Source organism: Heteronotia binoei, chromosome 10 (assembly GCF_032191835.1).
Source record: "Heteronotia binoei isolate CCM8104 ecotype False Entrance Well chromosome 10, APGP_CSIRO_Hbin_v1, whole genome shotgun sequence".
NCBI lineage: Eukaryota > Metazoa > Chordata > Lepidosauria > Squamata > Gekkonidae > Heteronotia > Heteronotia binoei.
The window spans coordinates 76,281,693-76,308,706 of record NC_083232.1 but is presented as its reverse complement, the minus strand read 5'-3'; the positions used below and the strand labels follow the sequence as shown (position 1 = coordinate 76,308,706).

The window sequence follows — 27,014 nt, the reverse complement described above, 5'->3', positions numbered from 1 at the left end:
AAAATTCTGATAGAAAAACTGCATCCAACTCCATTCTCACCCTCTGCATTTCTTTCAAAGAGAAAAACTGGTCATTCGATTCCAAAGCTTATAATTTTGGTGCATTTAAGTGACAAACCCACTTGTCTTTCTCAGAAAACACAACCCAAGAACCCTATGTGAAATTGTTCAGTTGTCTTGTCATGATGTGTAGGATAATGTCTTCCTCCAATCATTCTTCTGCTTTATATTGGAGATCACTCTGTAGAGTGTCAAACATGCAGCCCGGGGGCCAAATCAAGCCCCCGCAGGGCTCCTATCAGGCCCCTGAGCAACTGGCTGTCATCTGCATAACAGCTTGCTTTGCCAGGCTTGCTCAATCACACAGAAGCTACAGAGCGAAACCTCTATTTTCTTCATTGGCTGAGGCTTCTCCCTTGGGGAGAAAGGGGGGGGGGGCAGAGCTTGCTTCGCCAGACTCTTTCAATTGCACACCAGAGCTACTGAGTCAAGCCTCTCTTCCTTCTACTGGCTGAGGCTCCTCCCCCTCCTGGTCCCTTGGCAAGGAAAGGAAAGAGCCTGAGCTTCCTTTGACCAGTTGCCTGGATCTCATGGGGCAGATACAAAGAAAGCACCTTTAAGACCAATGAGTGCTAATATTTTAAGCATGTCTGATTTTAAGATTTTTTTAAAAAATATTTAATTGTGTTTGTCTGTGTCTTTATAAAATTTATATCTCTGCTGACTAATCTTAAATAGGTACACATGTGGCCTGGCTTGACATGGCCTGGACCAACTAGGTCTCATTTATGTCAGATCTGGCCCTCATAACAAATGAGTTTGACACCCCTGCGTAAACAATCACATTTGTGTAGATGACAACTACAGCATGCCATCAACAATGACTTAAAATTTTACTACTGTTTTGGAACTGTGGGATGAGATCATAAAAGATGGAGCTAACAGACATTCCTGTTTATCCTGCTTCATTGTAAGGGTACATAAAGTGAGCTGGTGAAATGTAACTACTCTAATTCTCTGTGTGCTATCAATATGGAATATCCAGATCAATGAACAGGTATTCTTCAATATCTGTTCTCCATAGTATCAACAAAAGATTATTGTGTTTGATTTTGTCTGAGGTGTGCAAGATTAACAAAAATTTCAAATCATTATCTCCTTGAGCCAATGAACAAAATTTAGTGTGTCACAGCCAATTCTGAAAATCCCAAGAAAACAAATTCTGCTTCTAATGTATGCTTGAAGTACAAATCTGAAGCAGAACTCTAATATCAGTATACAGTCAACTCCACACTTTACCAAAATGCATGACACAGAGTGTTGTACCATAAACAAATTTTAAAAGATCTCCCTCAATACAGTTCAAATATTTCTTCAACATTTCTTCAATATCTGTAAGAACTTCAGATACAACATCCAAACAAAACTGATGTAAGAAAAAGTATAAAAATTGACACCAATTTAGGCAACAAAAGTTTGCAGATTTCTGACTGATAGCAAAAGATTTGCTTTGAACTATGAAAATAACCTGAGAAATTACTTAGCAACCAATACTCATGATTATAAAGGATTTGCTGTAATTGCTCTTTGTTCTCCTGCTTGCTCTCTAATCCTGCCAACTACAGCTTAGTAACTTAGACATTTATAAAGGGCATATACTAGTTATTATCATTAGTCATTCTAAGGAAAATGTAGGATATTGGGCAGGTATAGCTAAGATGAATTTGTTAGGAATGTTAGCACTTAACCCTTCCTTCCTTCACTCTTATGCTGATTTATATCTGTGTCAGATCTTCATCAGGTCCAAAGACGAATGAATAAATATATCGTTTTGGTATCACTTTGAAATGTGACTAACCTGGACTTCAGAGAGCTTATAATCTTAGTAATTGTTATCACTTTTGGAGTGGGGCCAAAGCAGGCTCCAAAGAGCTTGTAATCTTACAAACAAGAACTTGTTTTTGTATAGGAATCACCGCGGACATTCAAACGTCGGCAAAGCTTACACCAATTACACAAGGAAAGATTATCCTCATTTGATTTGAAATGGTGCACTTTGGATCGACCCAGTGTTGTCCATATATGTTTGGAATTCATTTATGGAATTTGTGTATCCATATATTTGGAATGTATATTTGGAATTAGTGTTTTGTTGTTGTGCCTGAAAGCAGGGTGATTAACATGTGGAATTCACTGCCACAGGAGGTGGTGGCGGCCACAAGCATAGCCACCTTCAAGAGGGGTTTAGATAAAAATATAGAGCAGAGGTCCATCAGTGGCTATTAGCCACTGTGTGTGTGTGTGTGTGTGTGTGTATATATATATATATAAATATAAATTTTTTTTGCCACTGTGTGACACAGAGTGTTGGACTGGATGGGCCATTGGCCTGATCTAACATGGCTTCTCTTATGTTCTTAGTGTATTCTTGATTTGCACTGTCAGGGTTGGGCAGCGATCACACATCCTCCAGACCCTCATTGTGAGAGCCTTTATAAGCTTCAGACTGGAGAGGGGAGGGGGTTAAGAGCATCCTAGGTCTCTGTCTCTCTCCTGCCCTTGCCTGTAGTTGGTTAACTGGTGGGAGGACTGACATGTCCCCCTGGCCTGAGTTTCTGGGTCTGAAGAGAGAGGCTTTCTGGGGTATGGTCACCCCTTCCTCTCCATGCCTCCCTGACAGTTGCCCCACTCTACCAGGTTAATGAGTAGGAACTACTACCAATCAAGTATGGCTGGGCTAACCTCCAGACTCACACCACCCTCTTTAAATGGCTGCTCCACCTCCCCCAAGCCAGCTGGTGCCAGCACACTAAGGCTCAGGACCATCACATGTGGTGGCTGATCCTTACGCATCCAGCCATGCTGGATCAGGAGTGCCAGCAGCCTCTTGGGCAACTTTTTTGGGCTACCATATGCAGGGATGAAGAGGGACCCCTGAATAATTATGAACACCCCTAAAATAATAATAATTGAAAATATGGTTTTGCCTTTAACAGCAAAGAGAATGTCTGATGCAATATTTGAAGAGCTGTAATTGTTAGAAAAGCAGGCAGCTCAAATGGGTGTAAGACACAGATGGGTACTGATAAAGAGGCCCTCTGAGGAAGCTCCTTGCTAAATAGAGATAAGCAGACATGCTGGAATAAGCAGGGAGAAAAGGGGAGGGGAGAAGTGAATCAAATAACATGTAAGGCGGCAGGCTGCAGGTTCGCTTTTGCTTAAAGCTGATGTTTTGAGAAGGGACCGGGGTTCATTATTTTTGGGAGCCTTGATGCGCAAATGAACCTGCTTTGATGTCAAAGTAAAATACCTCGTTTTTCAATCAGTAAGTGTGCGCCTTGCTTATTCCTCTGCTACAGGGTGAACTGTCTTTTCTTGTTGTCTGGCAGAGACAGGGACAAATTCTGATCTAGCTAGTCCTCTGCCTTTGGTAAGTATGAACGTGCTGGGGCTCCCCTTAGACTAAGATGGGTAGTCCAGTAGCACCTTAACATTTAACAGGATTTGTCACATGGTATGAGCCACAACAAATTTTGTTAGTCTTTAAGGTTCTACTGGACTCTTACTCTTTTCTACTGCCCCAGACAGACTGTTATTTCTAAAGGCACTTGTGTTCTCTTCCCACCCTAATGGGGCTACTAGAATAGGAAGAGTACAATTAGGATAAATAGCTCCAATATAAAAGGTTAAATATAACCTCTGCTCAGCATCATTTTCTGAAAGCAGCTGTGAAGAACTGTTAATTTAAAGAAAAAGTACTGAGACATCTGATTAAGAATTGATCTCATGTGTCACTTTTTTATTTTGCTTCAGCACTGCCATCACAGGCTGGAATGGCTGCGGGGGTGGGGCTCCACTTTGTGTGGTCCTTCTTGTACAACAGCTGTGGAAACATGGAGTATATGTTGCCTGACGATGCCTACCGAAATGTCAGTATACCAAATGTCTGCACTTTGACCTCAAAGTTAAAAGGCACTGGGGACCATGGTACATCTAGAAGAACAAATGGAAGCAAAACACAGGGCCTAATGTGGCAGCAATAGGAATTTGTTTTCTTCTTGGAAACTACCAGGCAAGATCACTCTATACTTAGGGACCTTCCTGTAAAAGAACTATAAGTATTGGTTGATGGCTGCCAGTGCGGAAGCCAGAAATGCTAGTTCCCTAAGTCAAACAATGTGGTATAGTAGAACTAGGGCTTTTTGTGTAGAAAAAGCCCAGCAGGAATTCATTTGCACATTAGGACACCCCCCTTGATGTCACCATTGTTTCGCTCAGGGCCTTTTTGTAGAAAAAGCCCAGCGGGAACTCATTTGCATATTAGGCCACACACCCTGATGCAAAGCCAGCTGGAACTGCATTCCTGCTCAATAAAAGCCCTGAGTAGAACTATGCCACTGCTGGAAAATCCAACAGTATAAACCCAAGATGTAACCCAAATGATTATAGTACAAGATGAAAGAGACACTTTCCAAGGTATTTTTCTGTATATTATTTGTCTGTATATTATTATCACAATATACAGACAAAGTGGTTTGTGACATTCCACCACTACTTAGGAGACAGAATCCAAGGTGATGCTATGTGGATTGACATGATCATGGCTCTCTAGAGAATTCACTGGCTGAACTCACTGAGGCAGAGAGCTCGCTGAGCTTGGGGGGCATAATTTACTCATCGCTAGGTTCCTGATCCTCACTGATGGAGCTACAATATACAAACCTTTCACTACATGCACTTCATGTACTCCATCTGTCATCATGTAATTTGCTGCTACTTTAAAATCCCACTGAATTTTTATCTGTGTTGTTCTAATTTCAAATGTCAAGACCTTATGTTCAAACAGAAAACCAGCTAAAATAAATGTCAGCAACAGACACAATAAAAAAACCCCTTAAAGATTACTGACCGTCATTTTACCTACTGTGTCTTGAGTAAGCGTGAATTACCAAGTTTTTTTGGGGGGAGGGGGGGTGTATAATAATTCAAACATCAGACAAACTCTCCAAATTGTCTGAAAAAGCCTCGGAAGCTGTTACTGAGCAGAGAAGTGCAACTGTCCTAGCTATAAGAAATAATGAACAAATTCTGATTAAATCTAAGGGAATAATTGGTAAGATTTAAGAGGTTAAAATGAAAAAAAAGTGTGTGAGAATGACGTCACTAACTAGAGGTGCTCATTTATCTGGAGTTACTTATAATTACTTTTAGCCATTTTTAACAAAACTGTGAAAGTTGGCTACAAAATCATCTAGGCACTTTTGGTCCTTGACAATAATCATATTCTCTATTCTGTCAGGAGATTCAGGAGACATCCATGGACATTTGGTGGCAAACAGTAAAGCCTAATCCGTCTTTAGGAAGACAGTATACATTATAGTCCTGTCTTGTTGTACATGTTCAAGTCAATTAAATATGATGAATGGCTGCTACAGGTAGCTCTTTTTGCACACTCAGAAAAAAGGATTGTCAATCTACTGAAATGTATGTGTCATCATCCACTGTAATATATGCATACAGTTATATCCAGAAGTACACTAGTGTGTTCAGAGCATTGAACTTAAAGGGCTGGTTCACAAATGTTCATACATCCACTTGACCTGTCATCACTTATGGCACCAATAATTGATATCTCTCAGCTGAATGTGTGGATGGTCTCCACGTAACATCACAGGGTTTGTGCAGATTACTTTGCAGCAGGGTTGTTTTTTTTTTTTTGAGCAGGAAAGCACAGGAATGCAGTTCTGGCTGGCTTGGCATCAGGAAATGTGGCCTAACATGCAAATGAGCTCCTGCTGTTTTTTTTTTTTTTGCAGTATTGTATACATACATGAGTTTTTATACAGGATTGCACAGAGGGTCACATTAGAGCTAGGCAAGCCATCTGAATGTTTGCATTACAATATTTCCTTGCGTAGGTTTGGGTCTATTTTGTCCTGTGGGTATACAATAGCTCTCAGCATCCCTATCTGTGTGTGGTGCCATAGTCAACAGGTAATGAACTGACAAAAAAAAATTGTCCTAATGAAGGTAATTTGAGAACATACCAAGAGAACACTCATATAAGCTAGATAATGCATATACGTCTTCATATGAAACAATTATCTGCTTCCTCCTTCTAGACCAAAACGATATGCAAATACCCTATTTTAAAAAAACATAAACACCATGTGACACATTTTCAAAAAAAGAAAAGACCAATCCAATTAAATTTAATGCGTGTTTTGGTCCTATGGAAATCCTGTAACAATGTTTTGCATTTTAGTGGCGATGACCTCTGAAAATGTCCCCTTGGATGTCAGATTATTATTGTGCTACTGATATCCTATAAATTAATAGAAAACAAAATATATGGGAGTAGGGGGAAGAAGCAATTGAAATTATATACTTACCTGAGCAGGTGGTGGTGGTGGTTGTATGTAACTCTGTGGAGGAGGTGGGGGTTGCAGGACTTGTTGGGAAACTGGCGGACCTGAACCTGTAAAACCTCCAGGGGGGAGCTGCTGGCTTGGGGGTGCCATGACGTAACCAGTCTGCGGGGCAGACTGCTGTATAATAGGTGATGGATAGACAGGACCAGAAGGCGAATCGGGATTGTCTCCTGAGGACTGGCGACTTAAGCTCATCTGGCTAAACTGTGTTGTCATGTCATCTCGCTGTGAGGCAAAAGTCAGTTGAAAATGATCAACAGAGATCTCTGCAGTAAATATTTGGAAAACAAAAAAATGGGTTCAAAGAAGCACACACAAGAAGCAGCAGAAAATATACATTCAAGCTCACAAATGAACAAACACCCACCCGTCGGAGCTTGGAACTGTGAGAAAACCCTTCACTATTTAAATTAAATTAATCAAACCAACCAACTTCCCCTCTACCAAGGAATCTAACTGTCCTACCCTGAGCAAAATTTTACCCTTCTAAGGCCACTGAAGTCAATAGGCTGAAGTCAAGTCAATGCATTTCACTGCATTGATTTGACCCCCTTCCACATATATATGAACACAAAAGGAAATGTGAGAAGCCTTTCCAGCCGTCCTAAAGCCATTTAAGATTTGCAAGCACAAATTATGCAGAAGATATAAAAAGGAGTTTCTACTTATTTCAACAGTCAGGATCTTCACTGTTGATACAGAAACACCAGGTCCTCTAGATGTATTTTATACCTAGAGAAAAGCATGTGTGATTTCTCCATTGCTGCTGCTGCTGATATAATGCAGTGGCAAGTGGCTTTCACAGGATAAGTTTCCATGTATTTTGCCTGACTGATGCCCCAACAATGGCTACCATTTCCCCATGCAAGCAGAGATTTTTCAATTCTTAAAAAAGTCAGCAACTGACTATCATTATAATGGTATAACAATCTGAATTCTCAGCTTTCATTTTTTTAAAAAAGTAAGTTATTATTATTTATTAGATTTGATTAATTGCCCAATCCAGGCAAACTGGGCTCTGAGCCATGTACATAGTATAAGCTAAAACAATATACAGGCTAAAACAGCACAACACATTAACATTAAAACTTCTCAGAAAAATTCCAGATGGTGCCCTGTGAGTTATTTTGTGCACATTCTGGACTACCAGGGCATTTTACCAGGGGGAAAAAAGAAAACTTACAAAGCATCTGGGGGGAGTGGAGAATAGAGGAAAGATGCCAGTCAGCAGTAAACCCCTTCTGCCTCAAGCAAAGGCCCAGCGGAACATCTCTGCCTCATAGGCCCTGTGGAACCCCTTTCACTGCAGAACCATGCCCTTCCCCTTAAATCAGGGGTGTCAAACTCATTTGTTATGAGGGCTGGATCTGACATAAATGAGACTTTGCCAGGCCATGTGTGTCCTAAAATTTGTAACTTCAGGTAGCAGAGATATAAACTTTATAAATGACCCAGACAAATGCAATTAAAGATTTTTTTTAAAAAAACCATAAAACATGCTTAAAAGATTAGCATTTTTGCAATATTTTGTTTATTTTTTCTCTGATAATTGATAACTCTTGCTTTGAATTATTGTATCAAAATCTGGAGGCACAATGTCTGTGCTGTAGCAATCCTGAGTATGCTGTTCAGGTGTCTGTAAGTTGGAAATCTACTTTTGATTTACTGACATTCATTACAGAAATATCATGCTTTGATCCTAAGACCCAGAGCTCTCTCATTTCAAAATATGAAATGGCTGGGCACTGTGAAATTTTGTACAAAGTTGCTTTATGTGCTGGTCAGCCAATGGAGAATATAGAGGTTTTTCTCTGTAGCTTGGTTAAGCAAGCCTAGCAAAGCAAGCTATAATACAGAAGGAAGCAAGAGAGGAAGAAGGAAGCAAACAACAGTGAGTTGCTTGTGGGCTTGATAGGAGTCCTCCTGGGGCCTGATCCAGCCCCTAGGCTGCATGTTTAACACCCCTGCTTAAATCTCCACAACTAAGGAGTCTTTAAAAAAAAGAAGCTGAGAATTCAAAGAACCCAATACACAGATTTGTATGCAGTGGGGACATGGCAGCTATCCAGAATATTCTATGAACCTTGCTTCAATACAGTTTTGAAAAAGATTGGAGAAAACTGGGGAGAACCTAGGAGGAACACAAATGCACCGTGATGTTGTGGGGAAGCAAGAAAAAAGCATCAAATCTGGGGCAAATAACCTGTGCAGAAAATGTTTAACTTTGTCAGTTTCTTTAAAGTCAGGTGACAGATATAATTCTCAAACAAAAACCAACAAAAAATCAAGGGGAAATTATAGCTTGATATTGCTGAAGGTGAGTTAATTCACAACTTCATAACAATGGACCCCTCCCAAAGACTGAACAGAGACACAGGATTCTCATCACACTACAGATACTTACAGTGTAATCTCACAAACACTTTCCTGGGAGTAAGCCCCATTGAATAAAAACCTTAGTGGAATTCAGAACAGACCTGTTTAGGATTGTTCTCTAATTTTCTGTCCCCAAGATCTTCCCCTCTGCTCTAATCAAGCTGATTACGATATGCATTGTCTTTTACATGCATTTTTTACAAGCATTTTTATGACATCCCTCCCACCTTCTGATTGCGATATAAAAGAGATCTCCATTCGTACTTGTGCCTGACGAAGGGAGATCTGGTACTCGAAATCTTATACCCTGACAATCATATTGGTCTCTACTGGGCTGAAATCTAACAGCTCTCATCCTGAGATATTCCTTGTGCAGATTATTTCATTACATTTCTATACCGCCCTGCCTGCAAGCAGACTCAGAGTGGTGTACAACAAATTCATACAAAATATATCAGAACATTTTAAAATACAACATCGTGAAACCTACATGGTGCCATAGTGCAAAATTCTTTCTGATCTTCTGTTTAAATTAAGAGGGGGGAGGGGTGGAAGAACAGTTAATAGACCAGTTGCTGTCCTCAACCATATGCTTGGTGAAACATTTCTGCCTTGCAGACCCCCACACTTCCAGGACCAGTTTAAGATTTTTATGTTTACTCAGGTTTTTTTGTGCCCTTTTTATCCATTTATCTAAGGATGTGCATTTGGCTTATTTCAGTCCAAATAAAAAGAAAGGTTAAAACGCTTGGGGCTCTTTAGCTTGGAGAAACATCGGCTGTGGGGTGACATGATAGTGTCAGGCTCTGTTCATTTACAACATTGATAAAAGCTGTTATTAACTATATTGATCAATGCCTAGAAACTCTCACTAACATAGAGGCTGGGGTAGCAAGGAGGGAGGGGGGAGAAGTAGAGAGTAACTTCCCATGAATATCAAAGGTTGCCAAGGTCTCTTTGAAGTAGACAGTATGTGCCAGATTCTCACCTCCTCTCCAGAGGCACCAAGGACATTGCCTCCGGGAAATGTAACCACCAAATGAAGGGATAAGGAGGGGGGGGGGGAAGCGTTGGGAAAATTCTCACATGCAAAAAGCAACCTTTTGTTTTGGGAAATGAAGGGTAGGAAAGATTGCTTTGATGTAGAATATTAAATGCCAATGATTCGAGCTGATCTCCATCAGTTCCAATACCTTTCTAGCTGGAGTAACTCTGAAGTATCCAATAAATGCAAGTTTGTTTCAAATACTAAGTCTGCTTACTTGTGAGCTTCAATGAACCCTCGCCTGACAGATAGAGGTTTACAAGATTATGCATGGGATGGAGAAAGTAGAGAAAGAAGTACTTTTCTCCCTTTCTCATAATACAAGAACTCGTGGGCATTCAATGAAATTGCTGAGCAGCAGGGTTAGAATTGATAAAAGGAAGTACTTCTTCATCCAAAGGGTGATTAACATGTGGAATTCACTGCCACAGGAGGTGGTGGTGGCTACAAGCATAGCCAGCTTCAAGAGGGGTTTGGATAAAAATATGGAGCAGAGGTCCATAAGTGGCTATTAGCCACAGCATATTATTGGAACTGTCTGGGGCAGTGATGCTCTGTATTCTTGGTGCTTGGGGGGCAAAGTGGAAGGGCTTCAAGCCTCACTTGTGAACCTTCTTTCTTTTTTGGCCACTGTGTGACACAGGGTATTGGATTGGATGGGCCATTGGCCTGATCTAACATGGCTTCTCTTATGTTCTTATGCTCTTGAGAGGAACAGTTCTGTGAGAACTTATGACCTGACTCGAGGTCTCAAGGTCACATCAGCAGGTTCATGTGAGGAATCAAACCCGGTTCTTCCAGATAAGAGCCTGTGCACTTAACCACTACACTAAACTGAGTCTCTTTGCCTTTTCTTAACTTTTGAGGAACCCAGTTCAAAGTGTCAAGCCTCTAACGTGTGGCATTTCATTGATCCAGAATTAAATTTTGTTGGCATTAATGGTGCCACTGAACTCAAACTTAGTTCTCACATCTATTTGTAAACTCTTTTATTTGTATGCTAATTTACATTCATATTCAAAGGTCTCACAAACTGCTTTAAATTGCTCAGTTACATATGCTAACTAACTCTTCCTGGCAACTAACTCCCCTACCCGCTCTTTACCTATATATAAGACTTGAGGAAGTCTGTTTCAATGTATCTGAAGAAGTGTGTATGCACACAAAAGCTTATACCCAGAATTAAGCTTTGTTGATCTTAAAGGTGCCACTGGAATCAAACTTTGTTGTACAATTTTACAGTGTCCCATGTTTTACCCTAAGCCACTGCTTGGATAGGATTCCTAGACAGAAAATGCCAAGGTGTGGTTGAATGTCTAGTCCAATAATGCAAGATCTGGGGAAGTTACTGAACCTGACAGAAAGCAAAATACATGCTGGCAAAGGATAAAGATAAATCTAGGAAAGGATAAAGAGATAATCCCTATCTGCAGAAATTGGTCAAGGGCATATTATGTAGTCCTAAGAAAGTCTGTCTTTTTCATGCAAGAATGAATCCCCACTTTGGACAGATTTCTCAAGAATCTTTCACATTATTCCAGCTTGCTCATTATCACTTTGACATGACAGTGTAAGCTCTCTGCTACCACATAAACATCCCTTTGTTATAAATTTTGTGGGTGTTTATACCAGCTGTTTGTCCCAGAACACACTGCAATGAACTGTCTTCAATACTAGTCTTTATTTCAATTGCATGATTTTTGGTGGAAAAACTGATGGCATACATATGACACACACTTCCCCTTGTTTCTGATAATTTTTCAGTGCCCCTCTATATACCATCTTTCCTTTACTCTTAAATGTACGATAAGGCAGATTTACACATGACTCTTCACTACGGAAACTAAGTACATGTAGGCATTTCAGTTCCCACCTTAAGTGTTGTTCACTTTAACCTGGCTGCCAAACATCTTGTTTCCCCTTTTAAAAATTTATAATAATTCATGAGATTTGTGCAAAAGCACCTTTGGACACATCCAAAAGGATACCTCATTGATTCCTACAATTTAGTCCAAGATATAAAGAAATCCTCCCTAACTATTCCTAATCTGTGCATATGCACTGGAAACATACAAAACATAGTTGGAAAATGAGGAGCAACAGACTGAAGTGCTGTTGATTAATACTATGCAGTCATAAACATGTCCAAGCATGCCCAGTTTTGTTAAATGGGGATTACTCCCAAGAAAGTGTTCTTAGAATTGCAGTCTTAACTAGTTATTGAAGAGTAGGCCTGTTCTGGAAAGAGTTGCTCTCCTTCCCATGGAGTGTAAGTTCACTGAATGGATATTGCTGAGGCTGTGCCTACAAGGGGAAGTTCAGGATTCCATTGTAGCTCCTTCAGTAAATTCATCTGCTGCAACTTATTATTGAGAAAACTGGCTGTGGTTATGTATGCTCTAATCATATCTCTGTTAAACTACTGCAGGGCACTGTGTGTGGCATACTTAAAAGCTTTGACTGTACACAAAAAATACAGTGGCAAGATTTCAGGCCAGTGAAAACTATGAGGTACATCATTTGCCAGCATTAAAAGACTTGACTGCCAATTAGCTTCTGGGCACAAATCAATTCTGCTGGTTATTACATTTAAAGCACAACATGGCCTGGAACTAGAATCCCTGAAGGACTGCCTGCTCCCTTGCTTACTTATTTAATTAAAACTTCACACACTGCTTTTCTCTGAGCACTCAAGGTGGCTAAGAAACACTAACAAAAATTTACAGTAGAACAATAAAATGACACCAATATTATCAACATTATCATAAAACAGTCAAAAATAATGATGGTGCTTCTCAACTAAATTTCTGCCGGCTCCAACAGCAACCCAAGAAAACTGACTGAAAAGAGTTATTGATATTATTACTTTCCCAGTTTCCTAAGATCATCTTCAGAGGCCTGACTTTGTGCAGTGTCACTTTCTGAAGTAAGATGGATGGCCACTAAAGACATGGCTTTTCTCTGTTATAGTATTTTAATGGTGAAACACTTTTTGCACAACTGGCATCAAACTTATCACACTTCCAGGACCAGTTTAAGATTTTTATGTTTACTCAGGTTTTTTTGTGCCCTTTTTATCCATTTATCTAAGGATGTGCATTTGGCTTATTTCAGTCCAAATAAAAACCTTATCAGTATATTCCACTTATATCTGGGTATCTGAAGTGACACCCAGATTTTTTAGAATACTGATAACTGAGTCCCCCCAAAATTCTGAAATTATTCTGGAATATTCGAGGTCAGCATTTTAAGGCTCCCAGGCCTTTTTATTTTGCTTGGTTGGACTTGAAACAATGTTTAAGCTGGTTTGTCTTGGATTTTCTTGGCTGTGGGGGGCAGCTCTGCTAGGATTGTCTAATTTGACATTGCTTTTGTTGGGCTTGTTGGTTCTGTCTGCATCTGGAGGCTTTTGGCCAGTAACTGCACTTGTGTGTCTAGCTACTGGCTTCTTTGCCCTGGCGAAAGCATGGGATCCCACCCCTGCAGGGGTGAAAACAATAGAGGCAAGTAGGGCAGCAGTCCCCAACCTTTTTGCCACCAGGGTCCCCAACCTTTTTGTGGAAGACTATTTTCCCATGGATCGGAGGGGGCGGGGCACGTGATGGTTTCGAATAATACAATTGTGCACTTTATTTCTATTAGTTTGGTGTGGTGGTTAAGTGTGCACACTCTTATCTGGGAGAACCAGGTTTGATTCCCCACTCCTCCACTTGCACCTGCTGGAATGGCCTTGGGTCAGCCATAGCTGTCATAGGAGTTGTCCTTGAAAGGGCAGCTTCTGGGGAGAGCTCTGTCAGCCCCACCTACCTCACAGGGTGTCTGTTGTGGGGAAGGAAGGGAAAGGAGATTGTAAGCTGCTCTGAGGCTCTGAAATTCGGAGTGGAGGGCTGAATATAAATCCAATATCATCTTACTATTATTACTACATTGTAATATATAATGAAATAATTATACAACTCACGGACCGGTTGCTAAAAGGCCACGGACTGGTACTGGTCTCTGGCCCGGGGGTTGGGGACCCCTGAAGTAGGGGACACCTATTCAGGAGCCCACAGAACTGGATCCCTTGATTCCATTCACTTGAAACTTGGGAATTATAGGTTTCCTATCATTTTAATGCCATTTTTTTTTAAAGCCACTCCAGTTCCCTGGAAAAGTGTCGCCCATGGAGAAAAATGGACCTGAAAATATTGGAATTCTGAAAATGAAAAGGGAAAAAACCTTGAATGTGAGTTCCAAAAAAAGTACTGGGGACTAGAATAATCTGGACAATCAATATGGAAACACTTCCTCAAGTCTGAATCTGAAAAATTCCAAATTCTTTGCTGCTTGCTTCATATTTTGTACTGTGTTCATTTATACAGTTAACTTAAACAACCAGTTTTTTATAATCATTGATGCTTGGAATTTTTAGTTGTTCTTTATGTTAAAAACATAAAATAAATTATTTTTTTAAATCTGTTTTTATGTGTGTGATAAGCCAGATTTGGCCAAGAGAGCAGGTCAAAATTCAGATAAATAAACCCCAAAATTTTAAAAAAGGCACTAGTGGAGCTAGTTTGGACATAGCCTCTGTGGTCTAATAGCACCCATAGAACCCAGCAAGTTCAACAAATGGCCGGTATTAAAATAATGCCTATCAATCATTAATTTGGGAAGGCACACATACACAGAAACAGAGACACCAATTCACATGCATGTTCAAATGCTGGAGATGTAGCTTGTGCTACTTTCAAAAGATTTGCTCAGGCTGTTGTGTGGGCCATGACAAGTTATTCCAGGGTTGCCGAACTGGATCAGACATTTATAGCAATTATATTTTCCTTCTCTGGACAGCAGCGCCCTCAAACACAGAGTGTGCTCAGACAATGTAATCAATCCACATAAAAAAGTAATAAAAATCTGTAGTACCATGGGAAACTGCTGTGTTGGAGACATTGCCAGGAGATGCTGAGGTGGATAGGACACTGCTGGGTACTGGACTGATTGGGAAGAAGGCTGCAGAGCCTGAACAGGCTGAGGTGGGAAGGAAACAGAACAGAACAAAAAAGAGATTCAATTATTGCCCTTAGAGCAAGGCACACATCTCTTAATTTGAGCTAAGGGTGAAACAATAACCTGAAATATAGAAAACATTCTCAGCTTACCCAGTGCAGGTTACAATCGGTCATACAGAGTTGCTGGAAGACTGCAATTTTTCCTGTGTGTCTGCAATCCTAATCTTGTTAAATCCACTGGCAGAAAGCCCAATTGATTCTTTTAGTCCTTTTACTCCCCGAAACCCAATACTAGTTCTACTGTTGCAATGCTGCTATAATACCACAGTGGTACTTGAATATGGTGAGAGCCGGTGAATTTACAATGGCACCAGAGATTGATTTATTGCTGGTCCAGCAACTCTGGGTCTCTGAAGAGGGAATATCTTTATTGCTTTTGTTACAACACAGTTCTAAACCAGAATGCCACCAGTGAATCTAAGAAGCATAACTAGTAAAATGCATCCCTAGATACAAGTGGGGAGATAACTCACCCATATTCACAGAGTGCTACAAGCAAAGGTTCAGCTAAATGCAATGCTATCTTGTGCAAAGGGGCAGGGCAATTGTAAGAATGTGCTGGAGGCAGTAATTATCAGGCTCATTTGAAGGAAACAGGGAAGAGAAGGAAGGGTTCTGCATAAACAACACAGAGATCACTATCCCAACTAAATGACTCCCTCAGTGTCTGAAAGATGCATTGAAATAACTTGTATATCTCCTAGGTATTATTTGCATCATAAATGCTGCATATTGATATTACAATTAGCAACATTACAGGACAAATCCTGTCACAATTAAAATTCAAAAAGCATGCTTAGTTTCAGCTAAGGGTGCCATAATTTTAAAAAATTATCATTCAGCAACCTTTATGAGCTGCACTAGAGAAAGAGATTTAATGGGTAAATCTTTTCCCGGCATGAAGATGCAGTGAATTTCTGCCAGTCATAAAGGAGCCTGCTGGGACAAAAAAAAAAATGATGGGAAGTCTATTTCAACAATAGAGTGTTGAACTTAGACTTGGTCTTGAACCTAAAATGAATTATGGATTTGCTGAAGGGTCCTTTGGCTAGGCACCATCTCTTGGTTCCCATTGCCTGTTTGCAGAAGGAGTATTAATCCCAGAAGGGAACCGCGTTAGTCTGAAGTAACTCAATAAAACACAAGGCCTGTTTTATTCTACAGTAAAAGTGTGATTAGGAATGGACACAAACTGCAAGAATGTGGTGTGCCTGAATGACAAACAAGCTTCCCTTTAGTGTGCACTGGACTGCTGGACTGTGTGTGTGTGTTTTGGGGTGTAGGGGATGTATGTGTGTGTGTGTGTTTGGGGTGTTGGGGATGAACCTAGGGGACATAACTTGGAGGTGGGGCTTTCCTCAGTCGCTTCTCACTTATTCAGAAGCCCTTCCACCTTTTCAGAAGTGAGCAGTGACTCATGAAAGCTCATACCCTGCTACAAATTTTGTTAGTCCTCAGGGTGCTACTGACTACTTGCTTTGAAAGAGGTATATCTGATGATGCTGTTATTCTCTGTACCAAGAGTGTCAAACTCATTTGTTATGAGGGCTGGATCTGACATGAATGAGATCTTGTCGGGCCAGGCCATGTTGGGCTGGGCCATGTGCATTCCTATTTAAGATTAGGTAGCAGAAATATAAACTTTACAAAGGACACAGACAAACACAGTTAAATATATTTTAAGAAAACTTAAAAATAAAACATGCTTAAAACATTAGCACTCATTGGCCTTAAAGGTGCCTTCTTTGGAGAGAATAGAGGTTTTGCTCTGTAGCTCCTGTGAGACTGAGCAAGCCTTGCAAAGCAAGCTGTGATGCAGAAGGAAGCAAGAGAGATGGAGAAGGAAGCAGATGACAGCCAGTTGCTCGGGGGCCTGATTGGAACCCTCCGTGGGCCTGATTCAGTGCTTGGGATGCATGTTTGACACCCCTGCTCTAGACCCTTCTGCTCACAGTTTTAAAGCTAGCACTATTTTTGGCTCACAGGAAAAAAATTCTGCTCACAAGGCTGCAGACCTTGACCACAAACCAAATTGAATTGGGAGGTTTCTCCACCAATTGAACCAGTTTGTGCCTCATGGCCTGACAAACCCTATTGCAGCGGTGGCCAACGGTAGCTCTCCAGATGTTTTTTGCCTACAACCCCCATCAGCCCCAGTCAGCATGGAGAACTACTGTTGGCCACCCCTGCCCTAATGGAAGGTATGGGAGTCCCTTTAAATGGAGTTTGCAGAAAGCCTGAAAAACAGCAGAGTGATAGGAGCAGCATGGTCCCCCATGCTTAGCCATTTGGGCTTTTCTTGTGAAGTCCCTTTAAACTTTAAAGAGACTGCACACCAAGCAGCTGCAAAAACAGCTGGGCAGTGGGACTCAGGCTGCTCCTCATTGCTCAGCTTCTTCTCTCTTTTTTTTGCGGCTTTTGCAGGGAACAGAAAGCAGGGGTTTAAAGAGACTTGCAGTCCCTTTAATCCCTGCTTTCTACTCTATCCATGAACTGCTTTAAAAGTTCATGATGGTAGACTTGTCATGAATTTCAGTTTATGAACTATGAACAGGGCAGAATTTATGACAAATTTTGCTTCATCACCATTCCTAGGTGTGTTCTGGCTTTTTTCACTGGCCTCTGATAGGCTTGCACCAGGGATAATTTTGTGGTTTCTCCAATCACTTTGCAGAACTTTGCTTAGAAAATCATAGTTGATGAACTTGTATCCTTAAAAAATAACCTTTCTTGGGATGTAACAACCTAGTTTCACTGGATTTATGCAGACTTTACACCTTAATTTGGAGCTTTAGACTTCATGTTGATGGGAAGCAGAGATCAGAAAGCACTAATGTCTTTCATTTCTATTTTCTGTGCTAGTCCATTTAACTAAAAACAGAATTTCTGCATCTCCCTTGATGGAAAGATGTTCATATCCCTAATACAGAAAAAGCTTGCACAAAGTGGAAAAGCTGCTTGTTGGATGAGATCAAGAAATAGTTCACACTAGCATGTGACCTCCCACAACTAGCTTGGGAATGCTTAGAGACACTGTGAAGCATTCACACAAGAGGTATTGCTTATATTTACCTTCACATGACAGCTGTTCATGCAGCTCATGCAATTTGCATGACTGCAACAGCTGGAAATATTTCCATGCTAGTGCAAATGATAGTAACGACAAACACAGACTTCAAAAGGAAGTGTCAGATGGATATGCAGGACAGCAAGGCCACAGATATTTTGCTAGCCCCCATGATCTTGTGCACTTCTACAGTGTTGCCTGAGGTGCAGAACTCTTTGATTTTGTGCACAATCTGAAAAGTATGGTCCAGCATCCTTAATACCTTGTAAGGTAATATAGGGCACACTCCTTATATGGCTCATTAGCACGCTTTTGCTGCCCTAAATGACCACTCAAATAGTTTTTGCAGTTTGGACCACCCCTCCAGGTATAGCAATATTAGCTGCTACTAACTCAGACTAAGTTAACCTTTCTTCTTTTTTTGTAATCCTACCTGTGTAACAAGGTGACTTGCAATCTGTTGCTGTGGTTGCTGCACAGGCTGCTGTGATGAAGGTGGTTGCTGAGACTGCCCAACTATCTGGTTCCTAAGAGGCTGCTGACTGCTGGGTGGGTTGTATATTGCAGGTGTACCATCGGGATTTACAAACGGCTGACCTGGAACAAATTACATTTTTTTTCAGAGGGCAGCCTCCATCAAAGGAAGTTATGAAACAGAATCTTGCCTATCTAGACCATGTGATTTGGAATACAGTATTCCAAATTGCGACATGCAGTATTCCAGTTAAATCATCAAATTCTGCTAGGTATCAATTACTGGCAGAGTTCCAAGTTACAAACAATCAGCTTTCTGTTTTTTTGTTGCTGAACCAATAAAACTTGTTAGTCCTGGGACAACATATTTTTTTCCCTTTAAAAAATCTTAAATATCTTCAGAGAAGCCTGAGCTACCCTGCAGAGGCCCAATCTTCATCCAACCATAGTTTTCTTGCTTTCATCTACACAATATGTAACCTTTAGCAGCAAGTTTTGCATGCTATACACACAGCATAGAAATGGCACACCAAAGAAAATATTATCTAAGGATTGCAACTGAATTCTAATTACAAGCACACTGAAGGCTTGTATGCTTTGAATCCTCAAGATGGCACGAAGACTCCAGAAAGCAAGTGGTACAGACAGGCTATTGGGGAAGCAAAAGGATTTCTTTCATTAGTTTCCTTATCATACAAAACTGGACTAGGAAAGTAAATTATACAGTACATTTTAATATTTGTAACATTTTAAGCTCAGCGTTCTTGTTTTTCTTCAGTACAAATATTTTATTCTAAAAAGACATAGGGCGTTTTCGCACTCACCTTCAAGTGGTGCGACCACCCTCCTCACGCCGGCGGATCTGCAGGGATTTCGCACCAGAAGCGCCGGCGCACCCAAAAGAGCCGGCGACTTCCGTCGCGAAACCAGCTCAAACGTTTTCCTGCTTCTTGGCGGTTTCCGTTTGAGCTGGTTTCGCGACGGAAGTCGCCGGCTCTTTTGGGTGCGCCGGCGCTTCTGGTGCGAAATCCCTGCAGATCCGCCGGCGTGAGGAGGGTGGTCGCACCACTTGAAGGTCAGTGCGAAAACGCCCTTTGTGTCTCCTGTGGCACTCTGTATAGGGATGAAAACAACAGTTAATGTAATGGACTGATTTATACATTAATTCCAGATTTTAAATGTTGTTCAACTGTTTTTTGGGCTTTCTTCTGCAGTCCCTTTAAACAGGGCACATTTAAAGGGACTGCACAGAACAGCTGAGCTCAGCTTTGGGCTCTTTTATGCAGCCCCATTTAAAGGGACTGCACAAGAGAGCTGGAAAACACCTGAGCCAGCAGGAAGCAGTCTTCCTGTCAGCTCAGCTTCAGGTTCTCTTGTGCAGTCCCTTTAAACAACCCCCCCCCACCCCAGCTGAGCAGCAAGAGCAATGTGCTCCTGCCTTCAGCTGTTTTTTTGCACTTTGCCACTGTTTCCCCCCCTTTGGGTTTTTTTCTTCTAAGATCTATTGGATCTGGGGGGGGAAACGGGATTTCCAAAAAAAATCTGGCTCTGAATACTTTCCCAGTACTGGGATCCAGGGTTTTTTTTGGGAATCCTGAAATTTTTTGGGTCCAACAGACACAAGCTGAAAAATATTAAGAAGAAAAACTGCACATGCCTTCAAGCCATATCTTTGGGATTTGTTGGATTCAGGAGGTGACAGTGCAAGTCTGGAAAAAAAATGGTTGCCTCGTCCTGTAATATTGGCCCGTAGTGCTGTCAGTGCCTCTATTTGTGTACTTCTCTCTCTATGTGTGCTAGGAGTTCCCCACCCCTGTACCAGGGGTCCAGATTTCAGGAGCCCTGGTCACTCTGCAGGACCACAAAACTAGATAGGTCGTATGGTTTGATATGCAGAATATTTTCATTTGTGTCTGGGTGGCATGAAGGGCTCAAAGAGAATCTCTGTTGGTGGGGTGGAGGTATAATGGCTCTCCAAAACCCTGAAAGTACAGTCTTTGCTTAATTGATATTCCCAGAACTAAGTCCTAGAACAATATGATGTCTCTGATTGCACGAAAATACTACCTTCTATGCAACTTTTTATGTCACTGAGGCTTTGTAATATACAGTGCATTTCTTAATCTGTTTTTTCTTTGTCAGTTCCTTTTCGCTCAGCTATAGTTCATAGTCAATATAGTAGAATTAACAGTGAAGTGCAGGTGGGACTGTTGGAAAGAACTGGAGTGTGGAGTGGAGATCTGAACTCTTCAGATTTTAGTGAGCTGCAGCCATCCCTTTTGCTGAGCTTTTCAATTACTTAAAAATCAAAATACTCACAATGTGAAAGAACTGTGATCATAGTCTGCTGTGTCACTGGTTTGGTTTTAACATTAAAAGATGGCATGCTGTGGCAGCTATTTTTTTCTTATTCTCTTTTTCTAAAGCTCACCCCACCTTTCCCTCTGGTTGCCAGTGAGAGGGCGACGGGCACAGAATTGTGGTAGAATCTTTTTTTACTGAAGATTTGTACTTACAGGAATTTTTTTTTACCAGGAGGGTAGTTCTAGGAATTGCCAGGAAGTCTATGGTAACACCATAAAGCTACCTTTTGACGCTTTCAGTAAGAACGTCTAGTAAGTTCACAAGGCTGCATTAAAAAAAAAATTCTCTTGCTTGTGTAATAGGACATGGGGATGGGGATCCCCTGCCCACACTGGGGGCTGGCAGTCCTACCTCCTCCATATTTCTCTTGTGGGAGAAGAGATACATGGACTATCTGGATACATGCACACAGTCCTGAATGCTTCCGGGTTTGCATGGATGTCAAATAGCTAATATCAATTCCTGTATTCACAGCTGGCTGGGAAAAAAGTGTTTCCATAGAAATAGCTGCTAGTTCTACTTGCAACAGCCCAATTCACAATATGTTTGTCCACATGACCAGATCCTCACACAAAGGTAGGATCACTCACACGAAACAGCTTTCACACAGAACCTATAATTTTTATTTCTTGAGTGTCCAGCCTCAAAATTTTATACAGGCTGTAATACAACTAAAATAATAAGTAAAATGGAAAATACTATCCAACTGACCTGTGTGTGGATTGAGCAGGATACTTCCTGGTGGTATCCCTGCAGCTTCAAGTGGAAGTATGATGTAGCTGGTGTTGCTCGGTACAACTGGGCCATTCATCCCAGTCTCTGTGTAGGAAATGCTGCTTGAAGATGGGGCTGTCGCTCCAGGGACAACGGGTGCACTTTGGAGAGGTTGATGTGTTCGTGACAGAGATCCTGAGGATCCAGCACTGCTGGAAGACTCTGAACCTGCAAAAAGATGGTAGATTTCTATAAAAGATGGCTATTCTTTTCAGACATCACATCTTCAGGATAAAATGAAACTATGGACAACTCACCCCTCTCCATCTATACTACCATAGGATTATCAGGGGATTTTGCAAGATCATCCAAATTTTTACCAGTTTAATGGACTGCAAATTTGGGATTTGATTCAAAACTTGCATATGCTGTCTGAGGACCATGCACTTCCTCAGAGGACAGCAGAATATAGAAAACTACAGAAAAGTGAAAATGATATGGCACTTCTCTTGCTGCATGCCCTAAATAAGATGAAAACTCAAACAGTTACAAGTCAGAACAAATATTAAAGGAGCAACCCTTAGCAGGTCTGCTCAGAAGATCCTACTGAAATGTATTCAGTGGGACTTACTTCTCGGAAAGTATACAGTTGTATGCCCTACATAAGATGAAAACTCAAATAGTTACAAGTCAGAATGAATACTAAAGGAGCAATCCTTAGTGGGTTAGATCAGAATAGCCTACTGAAATATTTTATTATTTATTTATTTCATTCGATTTATATCCCGCCCTACCCCACAGAAGCGGGCACAACGGAGCTCACTCCTAGGAGAGTATGCTTAGGATTGCTGTGTGAAGGCCAACACTAAATGTAACAGTGTCCTCATGGCTTCCTCAAGAGTGGCAGTGCCATTTTAAAGATATTTTAAAATGTCATGAGGGCTTGATCTAGCTTGCAGTGTGGTGTGTTTCCCCCCCTGCACCTTTTCAAGTGCTGAAACAGCCATGACTGTTTCAGCATTTGAAAAAGTGCAGGAATAGTACAGAACGAAAAAGAAAAAGAAATACTATGAACGTTTTTCTTTCCAACCATGGTTGCTTTTGTTTATTCAACTCTATATTGTCTTACAATTTCTTCAGTATCTCACACTGACGTTTTGGTAACACAGTAATGAATTTAAATGTAATTGATCAATTAATGATTAATTAGTTGGAAGAGAGGTGATTAATCAACTAAAAGATCATTAAACAACTGGCAGCCCTAATTACGATTACCCTGAAACCCTAATCATGTTCCCTTTTTTATATCACTGTTCTTACTTAAAATTAGTCCATATCCATTGAATCTATATTGTTGATACACCACTGGATGGAATATATATGTTGATAAATGTATGTGTATTTTAACTTTGGTTTTAATGATTTTTGTTTGGTTTTAATGGTTTTCAAGGTGTGTTTTCATTACACATTTTTAATCTGTTAGCCACACTGGGGGCCCTGATGAGGCCAGAAAGGCAGGGTATACATTTTTAAATGAATGAATGAATGAAAACAGTATATATTCCTTCCTATTTCAAAGACAATACAAAGATTTAACCTTAAAAACAAATCTGTTTATGCTCTTTTATTTTCAAATACTAATCTATATATCTAACCAGTAGTTGTTCTGCCTTCTTTTCATATCATCTTTCCATTCTTCTCCTCTAAGTTAAGCAATGTTTTTTCTTTTGCTCCTAATGCTCTCACAAAATCATTTTTGTGCCTCTTGTGCTGGATTCTCTGATGCTGGCTCAAATTCACTTACCTGTGCCAGATTCCCTTTTTTGTTTTCTAAGTCATTAAAAAGTACCCTACACAGCCACATTGGCCCTCTGTGGGTTTTTCCCCTACCTTCTTTTTCTTTGTACAGGAAATGGATTGAAATTGTGCTTATACTATGACATCTATCCAAAATGCCAGCCCTCTTTTTTCATTTAAGCAGGATACAGCTTATTTACTTTCTTGCCATTTATACTCTTTTTCTGTCACCAAATTTCAGTCTGTACCACCTAACCCATGGGTCACCATTTCCCCAACAATTTTCAACATTTCTCACCAAGTTCAGTAGGGATCCTAGCCTGTTATTTTTTTCATCTTGAGAAATCAAAGACTACCAGTGGCCTCTTAGGGCTGCCAAGTTGCAAATAAATCAGAAGTGAGAGAAGTCAGAAACAGGATTTTCATCATCAAGAAGAAACACCCAGTGAGTTTTTGGTGCATCAGACAGTTCAAAGCCTACCATATCAGGCTATGTGATCAACATAGAAATGTTTAGTAGGCACCTTCACCATTTATGTTATGTTTTCAGTGCAGATATAAGCAAATTCTCTGCTGGCTACATCAACTTCAGTTCAGCAGTCTCCCACAGGTAAATTCATAAGGTAAATGATACTCAACTTTTCATTCATTCTTTATTTGAAACATAAACACTACGAAATAGCTTAATACAAGCACATAGCCATGTTCAAAGATGGTTTAACAGAGTAGATAACTGTTTACAAAGAATGGGGGGGAAAGCCAATTATTTCAGAGATCATTAGTGTTCTCCTTACAAATGATGCCGACATTGCAATTCTATAGATGTATTACATTACAGAATTCTAATTGAATATTTTGATGATGTCATAAATTGCAGGAGGGTAGTTCGAGTGATTTGTTAAATTATTAACTCTCCATTCCAGCCTTAGTATTGATTTATAGCTTTAATAATGCAGCTCTCTAGATCCATTATAGCTCATAATATGGGAGCAACAAGTAGTATATTATTGGCAAGAGACAAATTTGTGCTTTTAAATTAAAATGGATTGGGGGAGGGGTAATGTGATAAGTTGAAAGGTAGCTAAGTAATGTAGATGTAGCCCAATCCTCTGCATATTTGGTCAGATGTAAGCTTCAATGGGGTGGACCCTACTGCTACTCTATCACTCCACTGAGCAAAGTTTGAAGCCTTCTTCTATCCTTTCCCCCCTTCTAAGGGTAACTTAAGTGGCTGTTCTGCTGGAGTTGGAATAAGTTAGAAGTTGTCTTCTTAGTTGGAAGAAGTCTTCTTAGGCCAAAAGGAGGTTCCTTGGAGGATTGTCGGATCCATCCAGCTAAATTCAATAGAGCTCACTGCCCAGAAAGCATGCATAGAACTTCAGCCTTCATTCATTTAATTCCAGTGGAGTTTTGGTTTTTGTTGGTTATTTTGTGAGAAGCAAACTTTAGAAAATGGAAAAAAAAGCTAACATAGAAGATTCAGTTGAGTATATAATTACAGGAATGATCTGCAACCTGTGTTCCCTTTGAGTGGAATTCAAATCTCTCACTGTTGTATTCCACCTGAGTTCTTTTTCCAGCGGTGTGTTTAGAAAATAACACAAATGCCTCTGAAAAGGTTCTTTTGTTGCTCTCGTAGCGTCTGTGTGCCCACTTGCCTTCCAAAAGCTGTCCCTCAGAGCATTTTCCCCAGACCTGAATCCTTGCCTGGGAGAGGCCATGATCTTTCTGTGAGGTTTTTCTCTGCCAGGTGAGCTGCAGAGTTAGTATGGCTGGAGTTTTCATGCTTTCTTCCATTAGTGTCAGCTTGTCAAAATGGTATATATTTACATAATTTATTTTAAAAAAATTAACCCTGCCATCTGAAGAGTTCCCTGAAAAGTGGTTCTCAGGGCTTTTTTTGTAGAAAAAACCCATCAGGAATTCATTTGCATATTAAGCCACACCCCAGTCCAACACCAAACCTGCTGGAACTGCATTCCTCTGCATTCTTGCTCAAAACAACAAAACAACAAACCACTTGAGGCTTCTACTGTGCATAACATAATCCTCCGTTCAAGCAGAAAGTGCTGTTACCTATGTCCCCTTCCATTCCTTGTTGTGTTGTGTATGAGGGTAGGATGCACTGGTCCTAGTGGATGGTGGTTGGATGTTTTGACACATGACTGGCATGAGGCCAATGTCAGCATGTTGCTCTGTAATTTGTGGGTATGGGTGGTGTTGCAATGAACCCCGGTGAAATAGATTAGCTCTTAGCTTATTGGAGCAATATCTTTTTGGCACTTCCTTACAGAGAGAAGTGCCTTACAGAAGAGCCCCATGGTGCAGAGTGTTAAAGCTGCTGTACTGCAGTCCTAAGCTCTGCTCATGACCTGAGTTCGATCCCCAGCGGAAGCTGAGTTTTCAGGTAGCCGGCTCCAAGTTGACTTAGTCTTCCATCCTTCCGAAGGTCAGTAAAATGAGTACCCAGCTTGCTGGGGGGAAAGTGTAGATGACTGGAGAAGGCAATGGCAAACCACCCCGTAAAAAGTCTGCTGTGAAAACATTGTGAAAGCAACATCACCCCAGAGTCAGAAATGACTGGTGCTTGCACAGGGGACCTTTCCTTTCCCTACAGATAGAACATAGGATACTGACAAGTTGCTACAGTGCCAAAAAAGGTGATGCAATGGTGTCCAGAATTTAGGATTGCTCAGTATGTCTGACAGCTCTAAAAAAAGAAAGAAAAGAGTACTTCATAAAAAATGATATCAAATTGAAAACTAAATAAGGGGACTGAAGTCTGTAAATTATCTATGACTCTGAACACTAGATTTCATTCATGGTATTATATGTAACTAAAAACCTATACTGACTTACTTCTTTATTCATATGCTGTTTAGATTGTGATGATATCAAGAAGGAAGAAATATTGATTTTTGCTCAAGGGCAGATGATAATATTATCTGAGTTTAAAATTATCTCCTATATTACAATCAAAGTTGTTACAATATGCTGCAGTATGAACTAAAAATGCTTGTGAAATTTGAATGCAAATTTCTTCCTAGATTTTAAAGTTCTGGATTATCTTGTTTACAAAGGGAACATGCACGTGCAATTCTTCACTCAATGCACAGCAGCTAAGAAGGTCAGAGCGCCTGCTCCGGCTGCAACGCCACTGAGGATGTTCTCCGCAGCTGAGAACGAAACGTCTGGAAGGAAAACTTTCTACAGTAGAACACGGCACTTGTTCTACAAACCCCAATTCTTCACTGTTTGATTTTTCTAATCTCCAAATTTTGTTCAAAGTGATGGAGATGAGCAGGTTGCCCCAACTTTCAGTTCCTTTATGTCTTTTGCCTTCCTCTGTATTACTAATGTGCACATATGCAATGATAGAACATGAGGGAAAGCAATCTTCTTGTGACTTTAGGTGTGGCAGGTATCAAAATTCTTTCCATATGATTGTTACCTTTCCAAAGGAGTGCATGTCTCTCAATAGGACACCACAAAAAAAAAATCACATATGGCATTACATCAAAATTGCTTTTAGTCATGATAAATCCACGTGCACACAGTGGTAGCATAAGGATGCAAATGAATTAAGAGAAAGTTGTAGCAAACTGTGAATTATCTCTTTACAAAATTAATTAAACGTGTATTAAAGAAGATTGGAATGCAATGTAGAGTGAACTTCTGGAACAAGAGAG

The 27,014-nt window shown here is 40.5% G+C and overlaps 1 protein-coding gene across 5 annotated transcripts in view; it reads right to left on the bottom strand.

Annotated features, from left to right (window-relative positions):
- ARPP21 (cAMP regulated phosphoprotein 21) overlaps nucleotides 1–27,014 on the bottom strand; it is a 153,258-nt gene that overhangs the window by 56,677 nt on the left and 69,567 nt on the right. For 4 of the 5 annotated variants that reach the window (XM_060247596.1, XM_060247598.1, XM_060247600.1 and 1 more), the window contains 4 exons: nucleotides 21,526–21,756; nucleotides 18,410–18,573; nucleotides 14,764–14,868; nucleotides 6,393–6,656 (listed from right to left, as the gene is read on the bottom strand). In XM_060247596.1, the coding sequence (XP_060103579.1) occupies nucleotides 6,393–6,656; nucleotides 14,764–14,868; nucleotides 18,410–18,573; nucleotides 21,526–21,756 (764 nt within the window). The remainder of the gene's footprint in view (nucleotides 1–6,392; nucleotides 6,657–14,763; nucleotides 14,869–18,409; nucleotides 18,574–21,525; nucleotides 21,757–27,014) is intronic. The other variant, XM_060247599.1, reaches the window with a different exon arrangement.